Source organism: Diadema antillarum, unplaced genomic scaffold (genome assembly GCF_040938485.1).
Source record: "Diadema antillarum isolate AM-2024a unplaced genomic scaffold, OU_Dant_1.0 seq00000566_RagTag, whole genome shotgun sequence".
Taxonomy (NCBI): domain Eukaryota; kingdom Metazoa; phylum Echinodermata; class Echinoidea; order Diadematoida; family Diadematidae; genus Diadema; species Diadema antillarum.
The window spans coordinates 1,068,093-1,088,593 of record NW_027271505.1 but is presented as its reverse complement, the minus strand read 5'-3'; the positions used below and the strand labels follow the sequence as shown (position 1 = coordinate 1,088,593).

The following is a 20,501-nucleotide window of genomic DNA, read 5'->3' as shown; positions in this document are numbered from 1 at the left end:
AAGAAATTGAACAAAAAAAAATGATAAGGTCTTCTACGAGATTGCACGAATTCTAATGATTATCATCCGCTTTTCTAAAAATGTGTAAAGCTTATAAGGCGCGCATTTAATTGTACAGGTTCAAATCTCTTTCTTTAAAGTAGTGCCCTTGTTGTTATACGTTAGCCTCATAAGGTTTCGACATACAAGAAAAGAGGCTTTATAAGATGTTATGATAATGTTTTGATCATTTTCATTTTTCTGCTCCGTGCAAAATGCACCTTTGAAGAGATAAGTCAGGATGAATTCCCCCTCCCAAAATTAAAACATAACAAAATAAAACAAGAAGAAGAAGAAGAAGAGGGAATAGACGCTCAGTGAGTCTTGAGCACACCTGAGTATGACGCAAGTTCACCTTTCACTCATTGTTTCAGACTAATGATTATCCAAGAAGAATTTAGCAATTATAAAAAAAGGTCTATGATATCTGATTCTATATAAAATCTTGGGGTTTTTTTTAATGAAAATTCTCTACTTCCGGGCATGGTTCCCATTTGTACATCTGACTGATAATGCCCATACATCCTGGTGAAAATTGAACCATACATTTTTAAAGAAGGACTTAGCAATATGAAAATTGGTTCCCAGCCCCCCCCCCCCTAAAAAAGGCATATCACCCTATTTTACGATATACCTCGAGTAATGCACTTACTGCATGGCACCATACTTGAACTTGAACATGCTCAACTCTATAATGCACTCATGGTTCTAGTATTTTATAAACATTCCTCGGTCCCCTGGGTTTCCTTGGCGTGTTTACAAGTGTGTGTGTGTTTGGGTGTGTCACAGGTGGGGATGAGGCAAATATTATGAATACAAATTACAACCCAAAATATGAATAGCTCCCTTAGGGATGGGGGTTAAGGGTAGAGCTCGTAGTTATGCCTATTAGGGGCCAGTAGTGTTTTGTTTTGTTTCGAAGAGCCTAAATTATGGGGGCTGTACCAAGGTCATGATACAAAATTATATAAAATTATCACTTTGATAAAATAACGACTTAACTTACAGTGCTCATGCTTCCTGATGTATCGATTACCAAAACAACTCTACAAGCGTCTCTTGCAAAGTCGAACTGAACGAGGTTGAAGGTTGGAGTGAGGTCAGCTGACGTCAGATTTGGGGATGAAATCGATGTGTCTTGAGATAACAAGCCAAAAAATAGATATGACTTCAGTGTGACAATGTTTTATTTTTTTCTTTAGCAAAATGTGTTTGGTATATAACGTTAAGAATAAGATGTTTTTTGTGTAGATTTATTGGTATTGTAATATATATATATATATATATATATATATATATATATATATATATGTGTGTGTGTGTTTGTGTGTGTGTGTATATATATAAGATAGGGACTCATCCACGTCAAGCTCTGCTTATGATGACTGTCCCCTGTAGTGATTTCTCCTTTGTTCATATTTAAATACAGTGTGCCTTGATATGTTGCTTTGATTCATGTTATTACAAACTGATGTTGTTATGAAATTGATATTTCTTATATTGATTTGTATGTTATACTCTCTTCTTCTTTTTTACATACTTTGTATCACTTTCTTTTCATTTGTTATTGTATTTGGAGAAAGAAAATGCAGAAATAAACCAAACCAAACTAATATGAACAAGTCATTTATAGGCTCGAATATTACCTGCCTTAGTCAATTTGAAATTTAAGATTAAAATTCAGAATCCACAATAATAAGAAGAGTCCAAAATATGAAAGTTTCTTCATTATCTTCACGAGAGTATGCACAACAAGACTGGTCTTTGTACAATTATGATGACGTTACGTAATTTTCAGAATCTTATCGTTTTCCTCGCAAGTCATTGTTAGGCTATCATAAACGAGAATATGTTTGTTCTTCATGTTTATGCTTATTTCAGTTTGTCAAACATGCATTTTGTAAAGATAATCTGCGTATAAATGCACGGGTAACAAGTGAGCCGATAAAATCATCGTCTCACCTAAACTCCATTTCATGTGGCTGAAATACATATTACTTTGTCATGAAAACATGAGATGCTTCATAATTGCCATATATGCCAAATGTTGCATCAGCATGTCGCATGTGTACGAATATGAAATATACCATTTTGTTTGCTTGATTGTTTCAATTCAATCACTTTACTTCCATCGAACAAAAGGCGATACATAATACAAAGTAGGTTTATATCAGCCAAGGTGTGGAGAACCACAAGTTAAGAAATATAGTACAAAATACATTATGTACATTGCACGAAAGAATGAATAGTATCAGATAAACAATGCGTTCTTGGTAAGAATCACATTAAGGAGTAAATACAGAGATGGAAAAGAGTTATCCATTAACATAACTTATACATGACTAGGTAAACAAAATGCAAATAACATATCTATCCTAAACTGATCTATATAATAATATATATATATCATTATATAGATCATATAGATCTATATATGAATAAGAGTATTTCATTTGGAAATTGTCAACTTTAATGATTTAACTTTAAGTAGCACGGAATACTCTATAGCACGGACTCTATACGATGAAATCATACACGTTTTATTTACTTTTATTTAAGTTTTCATCAAACTACACAGAAGTAGTGCAGAAGACGACGAAAACATGACGAAGAAGAAGAAGAGAAAGAGTTTTCATTCAGCAAAGGCTGCTTGAGATCGTCTCCATGGGATCATCCCACTAGACCGACACCCACGAGTCATACGGCCCACGAGTTCGACATTGAAAACAGGTCCATGAGTCATACAGCTCACGAGTCATACAGCCCATGAGTTCGACACTAGGCAAATAAAGCCCAAGAGTTCGAAACTAGGTAAAAACAGCCCACGAGTTCGACAGATACAAACGGGGCTTAATGTGTCGATCTCGTGGGCCTTGTTACTAGAGTCGAACTAATGTACTGCATGACTCGTGAGCTGTATAACTCATGGGCAGTATGACTTGTGAGCTGTGTGACTCGCGGGCTGTATGACTCGTGGATGTCGGTCTTGTGACGTGCACCTCGTTTCCATACCTCTAAAGTCTGGATGTTCCAGCATCACTTCCCACGCACTCCTCGAGTCGCAAAGACGGTTGTGTTTGTTAATGGCTTCTCGATTGTGCAGATTACTTGGATCGGTTGTATCATTGCTACAAAAATGTTCAATCTAGAAAGACAGGTCGATAATTATTCATGATTGGAATAAGTACCAACGACACGTACAAAGGTGATTAAACCCAATATTTGCATATATGTTTTCACCCTGACAAATATCATTGATGTTATTGGAATGCTGTTCAATGGTAAATATCAATGGCGAATGGTATTCAAAATGATAAAGCCCTATATTGCAATGAATGCGATATCAATGTTGAATGCGATGTCAATGTTGAATGTTGAATGTTGAATGGTGAATCGTATAAGCTAATGGTGGAAGGCGAATAGTATGTTAATTATGTTTAAAGGTTGATGATACTTATGTTAATTGCAGAGGGGGAATCGTAGGCCAGTATGGTATTCCAATGGCATGAATGTGCAGCTGATGGTGGAAAATAAACATAATTATGGAATGCCAATGGCCATTACATGTTATATCAATGGTAAGTGGTCAATGGTAGAATATGTCAATGGTATACATCATTGAACACGTTGGAAATAAGATTTGTAGATGAATTTGAATGTACCATTCATTCCCCTTTAATATGCAAATGGGATATTCCAATTCTCTACATCTGAATTTAGTTTGAATGATAAATTCTAAATGGAAAGTGACGGATAAGAGCTGGTAAAGTCATATACCATTCAAAGGCAAAATGTTTCAAATGGAAATTTCTGAAGGGTTAATGAATTGTAATGTCAATGGTATACCATTCATTTTTTTTTCTTTTGTTGTGAGAGCATGCGGACCAGAATGGAATGAATACAATGTTTATTTGGAAAGGATATAAAATAAATAGTGTATCAAGCAATGAAAATCGACTGCATTTGAAAAAAATGAAACCAGCCTTGCAGTTTGCACGAAACATCTATACGCATTCGTACTCGTGATCACCCCAAAAAAGGATTTTTCACCGTCAGTATGTCGAACTGCTGTCTCAAAACTCAGGGCTTATCCTGCATCCAAGATCTAAATAATGATTTTACATACAGTCCATAGACTATAACAAGCGTGACTTCTGAACCTAGCGCATGCGCCTGATAGCAAGAGCTCATGATGGATGTCTCTCGTTTTGTTTTGCTTTCTTTTTTATTCGTATATCGAAAGCATATTGGCACTCATCTACGGAGTAAATTTAAACCGTCTTGTGAATTCAGGCCTGCAGGTTGTCCTATACGGGGTCTTAAAGGGATGGTACAGTAGTGGTGGAGATGAGAATTGGACCTTTAGCTTTTTGTGAGATACCAAGAAAACACTTATGAAATAGTACAGAGCATACCGTTTTAAGAGGATTTGAAAGTTTATTTGATGAAAATCGGGTTTGGAATGACTGAAACATCCAAAAACAAGTAAAACAAAGCGATCGTAATAAAAGGTGGGTCCCACACTTTAATAAGAATCGCTCTGTTTTGGATATCTCAGCCATTTCAAAAGCATTTTTCATCAAATACACGTTGAATTCCTCATGAAATTACATGCTCTTTCACATTTCATAAGAGGTTTCTCATTATCTCAGCAAAAAAATGTTAGAAACCCGAAATTAGGTCTCAACCAGAAATATACGATCCCTTTAAAGCCCAATCCAATGTTGTGTATTCCGCTATAGATGATACATAGATTAAAAACATGCGCACATAAATGCACATGCCAGACACATATACGCAAGCAGACACAATCGTCACGCACGACACACGACGAAGAAAGAGCAGACAAATCGGGAAAGGAGGAAGATGAAGTTCCTACAAGGACGTTCAACTAAATGTCTTGGGGAAAACGAGACAACAATAAGTATTGTTCGTATGTTTGTTCTACGCCTACGGGTACATCGGTCAAAAAAAAATAGACAAGCAAAGAACTTCATACTCGAATCACCACATTTCAAAATTAACGAAACAAAAGAAGTGTTCAGTGAGGGGGAGGAAGTCGAAAATGAAGATGATTATGGAAGCAGAGCTCATGAATGTTGCCAAAAAAAAAAAAAAAAGAATGTGTAAAAGTATTCACCTGAGGGTGAAAGTTTCCAAACATGATAGAAGCTGTTGCTCCGTTAAGGTTCCTCACGGTTGATATACAGCCCTCCTCGTAACCGTCGATCGAGTTACCAGAGCAAGGCTTATAAGAGCCTGGAGATGGCTCCACGTACCTGAACATATCAAAGTAGCTCTCATCTGGACATCTATCAAGCATGATAAAGAAGACAAAGAAAGTGAGTTACTCTCACAACGTAGTGGCTTTGCGGTCCAAAACTGTCCCCAGTGAACTCGGGGTAGGAGGATTTGATTTTTTTAATGTATTGGGAAAACGTTGATGTGAAGCGCTATAGGAAATTAAAGACATAAACTGTCATGATAATACTGCTAGTCAGCCAGATGATTTTACAAATTTTTAACCTTCGTACCCTATGGAGAAGAACTTTTCTTTTTGAGTAGAGATGAAAATCAAATAACCACTACAAGTTGTCAATATTTCTTTTCAAGAGAATCATACATGAATTTTGAATTTTGAATTATCATACGGACGTCTGTGCCAAGTCTGAATATATATATATATATATATATACATACATATATATAATACATATATACAAACAGAGATATATAATCATGGCACACATAAGGAGGAAAGCATTGACATGCCAATGCTCTCCTCCTTATACGTGCTATGACTATACATTGCGTAAAGGGTGCGCACTCTCATAGCAACCAAGTCTATGATTGTATATATATATATATATATATATATATATATATATATATATATATATAAGGTGGATGGAAGCCATCGAGTTATTCAATAAACTCTATATTGGCGAAATATTGCATTACCGGTTTATATATATATATATATATATATATATATATATATATATGCAATATATATGCATGTACTATATTTCACGTTAAGTACGACTCCACGTGTCTACTCTAGATAAATGAGGGTATGAGGGTTATGTATATGCGTTCGAAAACATCATTTCTTAATTTGCGATTAAGATGAATTTGCTATGCAAGGTGGAAGATAATTTTTTTGTTGTCTTTCTATAAGTATTCTAGCCACTACCGTAAAGCATTTCATACAACCTGCGTCTAGTGAAGTAGAACGTGTACTGAATATTTACTCTATCACGTTGGTTTTTGAACCAACTTTGATTATTTCTATGATATAGCCGACACTGTGACATTTAGGTTCTTACAAACGATGTCAAAAAAGGTGAAATGTTATATGAATTACACTCCATGATGTACAACGTCATAAAGTACAATTTCAAATACTTTCAATACAGGCCTATATACAACGTCTTATGAAATTAGAAGCTCTTGAGAAGGACAAACGGAACGGGAGTGATGTGTCGTATTACCCCACATCATGTTCTTGATTGACATGAAACTTTCTAGTATCTATATGCGGAACAAGAACCATTTATGTCACACTTACGCCACAGCTCTCCACTCGTTATTATGCTGGGTTGACTGGTAAAAGTAGGCCACGTTTTCTCGGTCTCCCACGGGGTCAGGGTATTCGTTGAAGAGCCCCCAACGGAAGTGTCCCCACTCGTGCACCAGCACTCGCCCTGCGGGTTTATATCCCAAATTAAGTACGGTGATGCTGATAATGAAGATGGTGATGATATTAAACGTAATGATGGTAATACTCGGGGACCGTGGATTATTTTCAGTGAAAGGGGTGGGGTCAAGGGACAATGTCGGACAGATGCCGGAAGGAGACGAAACTCCAAGAAATCATAGAGTTTTGGTTAGTCTAAAACAAAAACAAAACAAACCAGAAAGGAAAAGAAACATTGTGAGTGGGGCCCTAATCCCATGGTATCAATTCGTTCCCTGCCAGGTAATACTAAATGGTTAACAATTTCTTGGGAAATCACGTGAATTATGCAAAGTCAAAGAGTTATATTGCGAGAAGTGACGTCACGTCAAATGATATAATTCACGACTTTGACTGGCTGCTAACGGGACGACAATGAAACGTAGCGCATTTAACATGGAGACTATCGTCGGTTTTGATTTCTGCATAGGCGTCAAATTGTCCCATACTTGTGCAACGATGGACACGAAATAAAAGGAACGTTCAAATTAGGCTCTGATCGTAGTAAACATTGTGCCATTGGTAAGAAGCATCATAAAACCAGGAAGGTGGAGCCCCTCCCTGATAAAACCATCGTGACTGTAAGCATGAGTAGTTTCTCAAGGTCTACGCACAACTGCCACTTCGTTGCTGTTAGCGGAGGGGTAAAATCTTCGTATCGTGTGTCCTTCAGGAAAATTCGTAAGTAGGCTGACGTCACACTGTCTCGAAATTGGCACAGGATGGATATGGATTTTTCAATTTCGAGTAAAGTTATGGTGGCTCTGAAGTACGTGAATTTTGCGACCAGGTCGCGAAATTCGCGATTTGGGACGCCAAGTTCGTGACCCGGGACACAAACTTGGCGACCGGGGACACGAATTTGGCGACCGAGGACGCAAAATTTGCGTCCTGTGGTCACGAAATTCGCGACCCAATATCGCGAAGTTTGCGACCACAAGACGCGAATTTTGCGTCCCCGGTCGCCAGGTTCGTGTCCCGGGTCATGAAATTCGCGTCCCGAGTCACGAACTTGGCGTCCCAATTCGCGAATTTCGCGACCTGGTCGCAAAATTAACGACGCACATGACCTGTAGTCGAGCGTACTTCAGGGCCACCATATAAAGTTGATCCGAGCCTGGTTAAGAGTTGACTAAGAACCGCTGAGTGTTAGCACCCTGAGAAACTCCACCGGTGGTTATAATTATGATGGCTTATAAGATGCTTAATACAGGCGTTGAGCACACTGTCCCAAGTTTGAGCAAAGATGGACACGCGAAAAACAGAAACTTTACATATTCGGCTCTGATCGTGTAAACTTCGGGTCATTTGTGGGAGCATCTTAAGCCATCGTATATGACTGCAAATGGATTTTTCTCAGGATCCGGCATTAACTTCTTCGGCAAGCCAAAGAATAGTCAGAAGATTTTGCGATGGTTCATATCATAAGAAGCTTCAAATCTTCGTGTAGTCTCCTGGCGTGGTTAGAGTGGCATCGTGTTACCTAGTAGGTGTCATACTTGCTTTTGCTGTTGATGAATTTTGACTACGTTCGACAAACTTCGTAGAAAACTGAAAATGCCATATTCGCATGATTCTCTTGTATATCAATTTTGGGACAGTGTGACGCCATCTTCAGGATCCCTGAGATGAGCCCCACCAACTCTAAGATGTGATGTGTATATACAGAACAATAATTGATAGCCCTAAACTCATCCCAATAGCACTATACAGGCCTAAAGGTTCAGCGGGATGAACTTGCAGAGCTCCTGGAATGCTCTAACACTTAACCACATAACATCTAAAATTGCCGAAATGAAAAACAGAAGGTCCTTCATTTAGCATACTAATCTTGTCATCGCAATGAAAATTGGGTCCTCGGCGGCTCTTCTTTATACCAATAATATAGAGGGGAGCATTTTCCTTGTTGAGAATGTCGTAAGAACAGCTTTTGTTCATGTGTCTATGTACTCAGTGGTGAGACAAAGAATGATATCAAGAATCATTTTATGGGAGCAATGAGTGTTGTTGACGTAGATCCAAATGTTTCTTTTCTTATTAGAGGGAATGTGAAGTTGTGGTTTTGGTTTTGTTCATCTTCCCGGTTTATCTTTAATCATAATTGTAAGTTTTTCACGTGCATAATGAATGGTGTTTGAGTTAGCTAGTTGATGTATTTCCTTCATATTATTGTCTCACATTATTTTTTTTTTCATTTCTTTCACTTGAAGTTATCTGTAGTCATGCAATTTCAGGTTTCTTTAATTCTTTAGTGTCCGTCGGGGGTAGCAGGTGAACTACATATTTGCATTCTTGTGATGATCCATCTATAGGCCTACTTGTTTCTCTTCAAAGGATTAACTGAAAAGAAATACTCGCTGATTGTACTGTGAATGTATGAAACAAATAAAAAAAATGAATGCATGGTTGAGGAAGTGCGCTTCCCATTTTGTTTGTTTAGTGTAAAATTCCATAACAAATAAACAGCGCAACAGACTTCGAATTCGAGAGTTCTGTTTGCCCTCTAGAAACATAAAATGATTCAAAAACTTGAAAAATGTCTTTTTTACCAAGATTGCCGTAGGTGTTCTCGACTTCTGGGTCGGTCAAATACTCATCCATGAAATGAATGAAGCTGCCGGGTTTACCACAACCCTGGATCTGCAAGGTGTATGGATCGGGCGCCCACAGCGGATTGGCCGGAGCTACGATGACGTCAGCCAGGTCAAATCTGTTTTCTCCAAGTGGGCCGTATTCCGGCTTGGAAGTCCAGTGTGAAGGTATGATGATAGTGACATTTCTGAAGAAGAGCTTGTTCCGAGTTGCAGTGTACAGGTAGCTTGATCCCTGCGTGAACATTCTCTGAAAATGGAAAAACCAAAGAGGTACAAGAGATGGAGTAACAACAGTGTTATTCAGTTTGATCCCATGTTTGATGCCGTCACTATATAGGAAATATTTCAAGTAATATGTGCTAAACTGGACCTACCCACAGATAGGAAGACAATCGATTCATGTGACATTGCATCATGACTCGTCTCTCTCAAAGGAAGATATGTCTTTATGATGGTAATTTGCTCCTCGCGGTCCCTTCATATGAAACATGAGCGTACAGGGATGTGCGAATAAAGATTCCACAAAAATTGATGATATAAGAATTAAAATTACTCGACTTTGAATGTTTTTAAACTAATCTAACATATAGATTAATAAAGAATTACACTTGAAGATTGTACCATAGTACTATTATCACTTTCATTGGTCGGAAGTGATCGGAAAGATAATTAAATCCGCTTTCCAGTAAGGGTGCAGTTTCACGTATTTTCACAACGTACGGCTAAGATTTACATTTTTGACATAATCCTGGACATGATTTACTTCTTTTTACATAAGCCTTATCATAAGCTGAAATTTAATTTACTTTAATACAAAAACAAACAAAGCATAGCCGACACTATGTTAGCGTTCCAAATGAATGATCACATTGCTCGGGAAGACGACGGCATCGAACCCCGATCATCAAAGGCACAAATGCACCAGTGGAATTCTTTTGTACGTCCAAAGAAAACTGACAGCAGTTTTAATGCTTACAGTCTGTTGGAACTCCATTTCTCAAACCTCCTTGGTAAGACACTGCAAGAAACATGTTTTAGGCGTTTCAACTGTTTGAACAGTTTGCGATATAATTGTAGACTATAGGGAAATCACCCCTTCCTCCATGACACTTGCTCTCCTGATAACTACCCTTCTGATAACTAACCTTCCTGGACGAAATTATCAACCCCAGGTCACCTTACAGGACAGTTTAATACCTCCAGCAGAACTACAGATTAATCATAACTGAAAAATACAGAAGACTTAAAACAAAGAACAACGTCAAAAACTAAACAGAATATAAAACAAAATACACACAAATGCACGTCGTAGGTAAACTGTACTTCTTCTGTAAAACTGCCCACCGTAGGCTCGCAAAAACGGAGCATAAGAATCAGCATTTGAGAACTCTGGGTGATTTTCAGACTTTTACATTTTCGATGATTATAAATTTGTTATCCGTGGTACAGACTTTCAGAATTTATAGTGATTGCATTAAGCATGAGATAAGGAATAAGAATATGTTTTCAAAATTTATAACAAATCACAATGAACATGGAAGATGACATGCACCTTAAGAATCCATGAGTCGGGGCTCAAGGCTGCTGAACAAAAGGAAGAAAAAAACTTGCATAAATTCTACGCAGTTGACTTATTTTGTTAAGCAACCGGTATTGTACTAAAATTACATTGTTATCACTTCTGAAATATGTGAGACTCCTACTCATGCATTCTTACGATGAGCAGCTCCCACTCGTACATTCTCGTGGTGAAGCTAGCACACTCGAAATAGGGTTCGTTTAGCATATTTTGTTGCGTTTTTCCTAATGTTTGTTTTTCCTATTTAAAGGTTCGTCAATCCGAAAATGATAGGAATTTTCATTATTCCGAAGTTTCTTTGATCCAAGGGGAAAAAAGGGAAGGTGAGTACACTATGAAAACTTCCGATTTGCGATCCTAATTTGTCTTTTCGTATAAACGAACATTCCTCATTTTCAGACTAACAAACCTCGGGCATAACGAACATTTATTTCACTTCCTTCTGGAATTATGAACTTTCCAAAAAACGAACCGTCGAAAGAACGATCAATGTTTCGGATTAACAAACTTTATTTCATTTTCGAATTAACGGCTCATTTTCGAATTAACGGCTTTTCGGAATGACTAGCCTTCAGAATAATGAGCGTTGGGAATATAGAGCCTGCGTATTACAAAAACCGAACCTTTAAAATTACCAATTGTAGGCCGTAAGCGATTCCTAAACCATCATTTCTTATAATTTCGTTTTAACACTATTAAACACTGTATGCTCTCTCTTAAATGCAAAATATAAAGGAAATTTATGAGATTCTCTACTCAAGGACAAGAATGAATTCCACAAATCTAATCATGGAGCTGTCGATTTATGCACTACATGATATGAAATTATGAAACTTGCCTGGAAATTCCTTTTGATTACAAACGTGTGTTTGCATGAAGACCGACGCCAAACATTACTCACAACGCAATTCCAACGACGAAAAATGCATCATTCTAGGAGGGAAAAATTCCTGAAAAAAAATAGCTGATTTTTTTTTTTTTTTTTTTTGGGGGGGGGGGGGGGGATAATCGGCTATCGGTGTGTAATGATAGGGATTATGTTGATGTGTGTGTGGGGGGGGATGGAAGGTTGACCAATGGTTTATTGTTATCAACATTTCTCTTACAGAAAATCATCTTTTCAAGACTAAAGTTCGTTGAAAACATCAAACAATCCGGTTTGTTGTTTGCGCTTGCGCAGGAAAAGGTAATTTGTGATTGGAACAGATGTGATTTTTTAAAATAAATGAGATAGCCATTTGTGTTGCAATGATTATTCATGAAGAGAATGACATTCATGCATTTCCATCTGACGACAACAAACTGTATTTAAAAAAGGGAAGTATATATGAAGTGATAAATGAAAATAGTTTTTAGCGCATTCAAAGAAGAAGAATAAAATTGATGTTTCAAAAAGTATATTGATCAGCCATCAAGGTTACCTTGTCCAATGTTGTCTACGCAAGTTCATTCTTTGTTTGACTATGAATTTCATAAATTGTTACGTTAGGCAATCATATGCAATGTGTCGCTTTGAAAACGAGAGAAGTGTCTAACCAACTGAGAAAATAAAAGAAGGGTCTTGTAGGTAATAATTTATACACATAAGCTAGTTATGTACGAGCTGGTTTATGTGAAGCACTTCTTAAACGATAACCATCAATAGTAAAATATGTATCGCAGTAATTCTCTATAGCTACGGCAACTTGATTTACGAATTTTTCTTTCTCTCAATAACGATTTAATCGACGCATGCATGGAACCATCAGAAATGATTTTACATTTTTCTTTAAAACGATACCCTGCTTGTTTTGATTATGCCATCGGGGAAAGGACAGTTTTCCAAAATCGGATAAGGTCTTAATTGAAAAGTTGCGATATGAATACCACTGATCATAAAGAGGCGATAAGCATGTTCTTTTGTACTGAGTTTACGATGTCTTTTGCTCCCCAAAACAGGTAGGACCTACATTGTAGGAAGAGCGTTACATCTAGGTACTTGCTCTGCAGGATCCCAGGAGAACGTCACAGACCATCGATATGTTGCGGGAAGGTACAATACAAAGAAGGGTATCTGATTAGACTATGAGAAATCGCCTCCAATCTGCATGCCCTTTTTCCGAGCAAGAAAGACGGCAAAAAAGCCGGCAGCGACTTTTTTAACAAAGGCAGGCCCGCCTGTTCGTGTCGCGAATATCTCCGCTATAGAACATTGTCACTGAAATCCACATGAACATTGATAAAATCAAAGATCCCTATGACAACAATGAAAGTTAATGCAAAGCAATCCCCTGTCACTTCAGTTGTTTTTTACCTTTTTGTGAAAATGTGGTGAAAGTTCTGCGAGATTAAGTAGCTTGAGTCCTGTTCTTAAATGCTCATTCTTTTTGCTTTGTTTGGTTGAGCACATCACGTTCGGATTCAATGCTGTTAGAACGCATTACAACCAAAGAGGCATTGGGAAACTCACTTTACATATCAATATTAAACATGGTAAAAAGGAACAAAAATCCATGACGAAATTTAGGTCATTTTGCAGCTTTTCAATTTTGCCATTTTTTACCTCACATTTCTAAAGCACGGCACCTCCATTTAAGCCATAATTATAACAAGTATGTAGCGTATTATTTTACAGAAAACTGTATTTTTTGTTTCGTTTGTATACCAAGCAAATGTATTGATCAATAATACTGAGATAAGAGATATGGATTATATAACCGATCAAATTCAGTTTTCCAAACTTTTTTTTTTCTCGAAGTGTAAAAGATATACGCATAACAAGTACTAAGTGTTTCAAAAAACATTTCCCACTTTTGATCATTAATAGTTCAAAAACTATTCATCCGATAAAACTGTCATTGATATAAATAATAGCTGAATAGTGTACAATTTGGTTGGAGGTAATTTGAATGTGAAAGCATAAATCAGTTTCATTAAATCTAAGATTGATTTTGAAGTAAGGTTTCAGATTTTGGTCAAATTTTAACCCTCTGTACAAAAATTGAACTTTGCTCAGGAACCAATGATGTGTATGTGAGTGTGTGCTGACAATGGCATTTAACAATGGACATGCCTGAACCACCTGTTGACTAGGCGTCAGTCTCGCGCTCCCAGGCACATGAATGCTTAATCAATAATTCATGTGTATTGCCCTGGGCACTGCTAGTCTGAATTCATGCACGGTAAAGGGTAAAATGTATGTACATGGAAAAGGTAAGCACATGTTTCGATGTGCTTGTAAACACCTCATTTCATTCCAACTGGCAATCATTTTGAAATTTTGCTTCACATAACACAAAATTTGGGAGATAAATAAGCATAAATTATCTAAAGTTCCTCATTTTAATACAACTGTCTAACAGTCTGACAAATTTTTCGCTTTTTCAATAAAAAGAGATCATTTTTGGTAAAGAGTTCAACAGCATTTATCATTGGGGCGATTTGTTTCACAGTAGATTAATTTAAGGCTCCATATATAAACAAGTGTATACTCTAATTGATTTTCTTTGCTTCCTGTCACCATGTTTACAATAGAACAGAAGGTAATCATTGTAATTTCGTTTTTCAGAAGTAGGGAGAGCACTGTCACGACTCAACGACAGTATCGGCAGGCATTTGACTTTACACAGATACTGCCAGAGGCTGAATAAAGACTAGTTGTGATAGTGGAATTTCTCATGAATAAATAATGAAGCATTCAAATCCTGGCCATTGTTCAGGACCATTGTCAGGGTGTTAACCACACACTCCCATACACACCCACCGACCCCTGTGCAAAGTGATATTGTACAGAGGGTTGAAAATAGAGCAAAATCTGGAACCTAACTGTGAAATTAATCATGGATTTCATGAAACTGATTTATGCTTTCATATTTAAACCACCTCCAACCACATTGTACACTGTTCAGCTATCACTCATATCAACGACAATGTTATCTGATATACAGTTTTTGAATTATTGAGAATCGAAAGTGGGAAATGTTTTTTGAAACACCTAGTACATGATACTAGGTTTACAATGGCATAGATTGTAATCACGTATTTTGCTTCTACCGAGCTTATGATTAATGCACATTTATGCACATTGGCAGACTGTAAAGACGGTATCGTTTTTCAAATTCGACAGGTGCTTCCTCTGAATCTTCCGTGCAACATGTTGGAAGTGGTGCGCCCTCAGTGGCGGGGTGCGGCTCACGATATTGCTTGGCATATGTACACACTGAAGAATCACGATTATACAGCTGCACACTATATTCAATGATACTCGGTATTATGATGATATGTATTTTTTTTTTTTTGTCTTTGTCGATTTTTAAAGAATATTATACGCTCAAACCATATATGTATTTCTTAAATTGCATTCAATGATAATTCTTGCCCATTTTTGTCCCACCCTTTTTATGGTTGTTTTTGGTATGTCATGGTTCCTTCCTTTTGGATGTGTTTTTTTTTTCTTCTTCTTCTTGTCCCTATTTATTGCAAATCCAGTTCTTTTTTATGCGACTCATGATTTATGTAACAGTGTATAACGACATACAGTTTTAATATTGTATATTTGCTCATGGGATCAGCCTCGAAAGGCCAATGGCCTACTGCTGATTTCCTCCACCATTTATTTTAATTGTTATGTCAGTCTGGAACACACACTTTTTAACTTTTAACTGTGATTATGTATTTATCCAAAATAATTTTTGGTTTGTATATGTATGTGTTAGAACTGATTGATTGTGCATTTATATGTTTTTACCTGAACTGTGGAAATAAACTGAAACTGAAACTAGGAAAGCAATTATTGTTTTTCGACTTTTTATAATGCTTTCCTCAAAGACAGCGTCGAAGCATACAATAGCGTGAAACCAGCCATGCATGGCTCAGTTTTCCAGGAGTCTATGCATGATAGTCTGAAAATAAATGCAGACTTGGATGATACACTTTTTATATCTTCTTAATGCTTAAACACCATGAGGGTATGAATAACAGTGCTAACAAATAATTGAAGGAAAGCTATGACTTGATTTCCCTTTATATTTTAAACAGAAACGTTTCCCTTCGTTCTAGAGGTATTGTGGAGCTATTCTGCATGTCTTTACTTTGTCATTAGGAGCAGGATCATATGCAGGGCTCGACACTAACGGTGGCCCGGTGGCCCGGGACCATCAAAAACGCACGTCGGGCCACCAAGATTTCAAATTTAAAGATTTTGGTGGCCCGATCGGGCCACCAGAAAAAGTCGGATGTTTGCCTTTATTTTTGGAAATAAACAGCGTAACAATCGGCTCCGTAAGATGCTAAAATATATGCCAGATGTTTGCTTTTAATTTGGGAAATGAATACCGGTAATATTCGACTCCGTATGATACTAAGATAATATTTAATGTCGGATGTTTGCTTATACTTTCGGAAATGAATAACGGTAAGATTAAGCTCCATACGGTGCTAAAATCAATGTCAGATATTTGATTTGCGTTCGGAAATGAATAAGGATAACATTCGGCTCCGGAAGAACCTGAAATAAATGTCGAATATTTGCTTTGACGTTGTGAAATGAATAATAATAATATTCAACTCCGTACGGTGATAAAATAAATGCCGGGTGTTTGCTTTTACGTTCGAAAGTAATTAGCAATAATATTTAGCTCCGGAAGATGCTAAAGTAAATGTCGAATGATTCCTTCAACGTTCGGAAATGAATAACAATTCATGATATTCAACTCCGTACGATGATTAAATAAATGTCGGATGTTTGCTTTTACTTTCGAAAGTAAATAGCAATAACATTCGGCTCCGGAAGGTGCTAAAATAAATTATCAGATGATTGCTTTTACGTTTGGAAGTGAATAGCAGTAATATTCTGCTCCATAAGATGGTAAAATAACTGTCGGATGTTTGCTTTTAAATTTCGAAATGAATAACAGTAACATTCAGCTGCGTTCAATGGTAAAATTAATGTTTGATCTTTGCTTTGACGTTCGGAAATGAATAACAACAATATTCAACTCCGTACGATGATAAAATAAATGTCTGATGTTTGCTTTTATGTTCGAAAGTAAATAGCAATAACATTCAGCTCCGGAAGATGCTGAAATAAATGTCGAATGTTTGCTTTGACGTTCGGAAATGAATAACAATGATATTCAACTCCGTGCGATGATAAAATAATGTCTGATATTTGTTTTTATGTTCGAAAGTAAATAGCAATAACATTCAGCTCCGGAAGATGCTAAAATAAATGTCGGATATTTGCTATTACATTTTGAAATGAATAACAGTAACATTCAGCTGCTTTTGATGGTAAAATAGATGTCTGATGTCTGTCTTGACGTTCAAAAATGAAAAACATTAACATTCTGCTCCGTACGATATTAAAATAATTGTCAGATGATTCATTTCACTTTGGACAGCAGTAACATTCGGCTCCGTACGATAATGAAATAAATGTCGGATGTTTGCCTTTAAATTTGGAAATAAATAACGGTAATATTCTGCTCCGTGCAATGCTAAAATAAATAACAGATTGTTGCTTTTACATAGGGAAATGATTAACGGTATCAATCGGCTCAGTAAGATGCTAAAATAATAGCGGATGTTTGCTTTCACGTTCGGGAATCAATAAGGATAACATTCAGCTTCGTAAGAAGCTAAAATGAATACTAGTAGTCAAGGCGCTAATTCATGTACGGGCCTTAATTAAGGAGTTCGTTCAACCCACCCCGCAGAAAAGGTTTGACCACACAGAGTGGTAGATGGGACCTCCAGGAACACCCCCAGGTAGTATGTGAGTCGAAATTGTGGTATCAGTAAAATTTTACAGGCCATTTTAGTTGCGACAAGACCTTATTGTTTGAAAAAGAGTCTGCGCACGCCAAGACTACTACACGCACCACTAGCACTGCTACAGGCGCCAGTGCCAGTGGTGCGTATAGTCTTAGCGCACGCAGACTTTTTCCTCGGCAAACAAGGGTTTTTGCCAGCAAACTCACTAGCTGAGGTCAGTGTAGTTTAGTTTCTAGCCGTTTTTATTTCGTGTATATTTTTTTCCGAGTTGCAGCAAGCCGAGTGAGGTTGCATACCCAGTGATTGTGACCCCAAACCGTTCGGGCGTCGCAATCACTTGGTATGCGCCTTCGCTCGGCTTAGCACAATAAAGTGGGCTTCTACACATGCGCAAGCTGCAACTCGGAGAGATGAAAACGAAATAAAAACGACTAGAAACTAGACTGGGGTCTGGCACTGAAAATTACAACATAATCACAGTTTTTTGCAGTTATTTCATGAATGATTCCTCAAAACACCGTAAAACCATATATATATATATATATATATATATATATATATGTTGCTAGAGATGTCAGCAAAACAATGGGATACATTGTAAGTTAAAATATTGTGCATGGTTACCATGGTAACCAGATGTATACAGGTGATTGATAGTCCCAAAAAATGCCTCCAACTGCTGCAAACTTTGGTATTTTTTGTTCAGTTTTTTTTTTGTAGATAGGTGAATCAAAAACAAAAATTTCTAAGTTTTTTCCTGTTGCCATAGCAACCAGTAATATCCAATCAGGATTCAGCTATCAATACTCAAGAACTAATGCCCATATTTTCAAAAAGCTCAATAAGCATGTCATTCTGCATAATACCATTTACCGTACTTTTAACACACATTTGACTTCAAATTACAGTCTATATTTAGTAAGACTGATTTAGTTTTTCTCACGTTTTTCTTGATTTTCTTTTTTTTTGGGGGGGGGGGGTGGGCCACCAGATTTTACTTTCGGACCACCACAAAAAATAAAAATCAACGATCGGGCCACCAAAAATAAAAGTTAGTGTGGAGCCCTGTATAAGGTTTGTTCAAGGTATCTAAACCAGAAATAGGATACATCGATTGCACTGACATTAAATTAATGTTGCTGGTACATCATCAAAAGATGGAGCAAACTTTTAGAGTTATATTGGTTATATTGCTTGAACTGCAGTCTTGCAAACAAGTACGAATTTTTAATAAATCTATCGTCAGAGACCATTATCTGTAAAATAGTAATTAGGAAGCTTTCACCAGCTCCATTCATAGAATGCTCGATATCGAAACTTCTCAGGCTTCAAACATAGTGTCACACCACTTCTCATTTGAGAGTCAACATCAATATCAAAACTATTCTTTTTAAGTCTGCAAAACTAGTCAAAATGTCATGTATAATATCATAATGAGGGAAAGAAAACTTTTAGAAAGCAAGAGGCTTATTGAAGACGGTTACAAGCTACATACAAGACTTAATCATAGATGAATCCTTGGCAAGAAACAACTAAAACAAAACACACACACGCACACACACAATTACACGACAAAGGAAACATATTATGAATAATTCACCATCTTGACTATTATGTCTTATGGTGACAAAGAATCAAGGGATATACTTCAAGTGCTTGTTCACTCATGTTTTAAACTCATTGTATAAAATTTATCAAAGTTAGTGCTGCAAGAAAGCTGTGGGTTATGATAAGGAGAAAAATAAACCTTTTTTACCTTAATTGCTTGAACGAGTTCATCACTCTCATTCACTCGGCTGTGTATGGCGACAACAACATCGGCATAGCCATTGTCGACAAGTTTTACTGACGACTTCGGAATAAGACCTTGTGTGGAGCTCAGGACAAGGCCAACAAACACGAGCATGTGCAGTAGTGACAACATGATGACTGGAGAAGATTTTCGAGAGAGACACACTTTTAAAAGCTGCCAAGCTGCTTGCACATATCCGTATGGTTGTTCCGGTTGAATGCCCATATCTTAGGTCCAAATGCTTCCGCCTGTGATGCTTGTCTGAGTCTCATAAAACTGTGAGGCATTCAGTGATGGAGACGCAAGATAACGAAGCGTGAGTTACAATTCAGGAGACAATATTGTGTTATTGAATTACTTCTTGCATTCATTCATTCATTCATTCATTCATTCATTCAATCATTCATTCATTCATTCATGCATGCATGCATGCATTCATTCATTCATTCATTTTATTCAATCATGGTACCAACATCAGCCATGGCTGTTTTTCAGTTAGTCCGTGCAATAAAAAGTTTTCATAACATAATACATCATTATAGATACAAAACAAATAAAAACTACATAAAACTACTCAAAATAATTTACATAATCATAGGCAAGACTATCGATTCACACTCGTCTTTACTCGCCTGGCGGAGAATATTTTACTAGGTAGATATTAATGTAAAACAGTGCCAAAGCACAGGACCTGCACCCCCTATATAGTTCCTCATTATCTGATTGCTCGTTGAGTTGAGTACTAGTAGCTGCAATAGGGCCTTTTCGATTTGTACGTTCACTGGTGGACTGCGACGTATGCGGTCATGTTTTGAAGCAGGGTTGACGAGGCACGCAGACGTACATTTTTACCATTTCGATTTCACACGACGACAGCTCAGAGACGTCATCTTCATGGTAATTGCAAGATTACAATCATGACGAATCTTCACAGACTTTTGGAGGAAATTACCTGCGTATATATCAGCGGTGTTTTGGACGATGATGAATTCATGTTGTTGTGTG

The 20,501-nt window shown here is 37.1% G+C and overlaps 1 protein-coding gene across 1 annotated transcript in view; it reads right to left on the bottom strand.

Moving 5' to 3' along the window:
* Window positions 1-19,628, bottom strand: part of LOC139735237 (calcium-activated chloride channel regulator 1-like) — a 31,942-nt gene extending 12,314 nt beyond the window's left edge. The window contains exons 1-6 of the mRNA XM_071645991.1: window positions 19,461-19,628; window positions 9,328-9,619; window positions 6,611-6,746; window positions 5,180-5,351; window positions 3,052-3,184; window positions 1,046-1,176 (exon numbers count right to left, since the gene is read on the bottom strand). Of these exons, the coding sequence (XP_071502092.1) occupies window positions 1,046-1,176; window positions 3,052-3,184; window positions 5,180-5,351; window positions 6,611-6,746; window positions 9,328-9,619; window positions 19,461-19,628 (1,032 nt within the window). The remainder of the gene's footprint in view (window positions 1-1,045; window positions 1,177-3,051; window positions 3,185-5,179; window positions 5,352-6,610; window positions 6,747-9,327; window positions 9,620-19,460) is intronic.
* Between the last annotated feature and the right edge of the window lie 873 nt (window positions 19,629-20,501).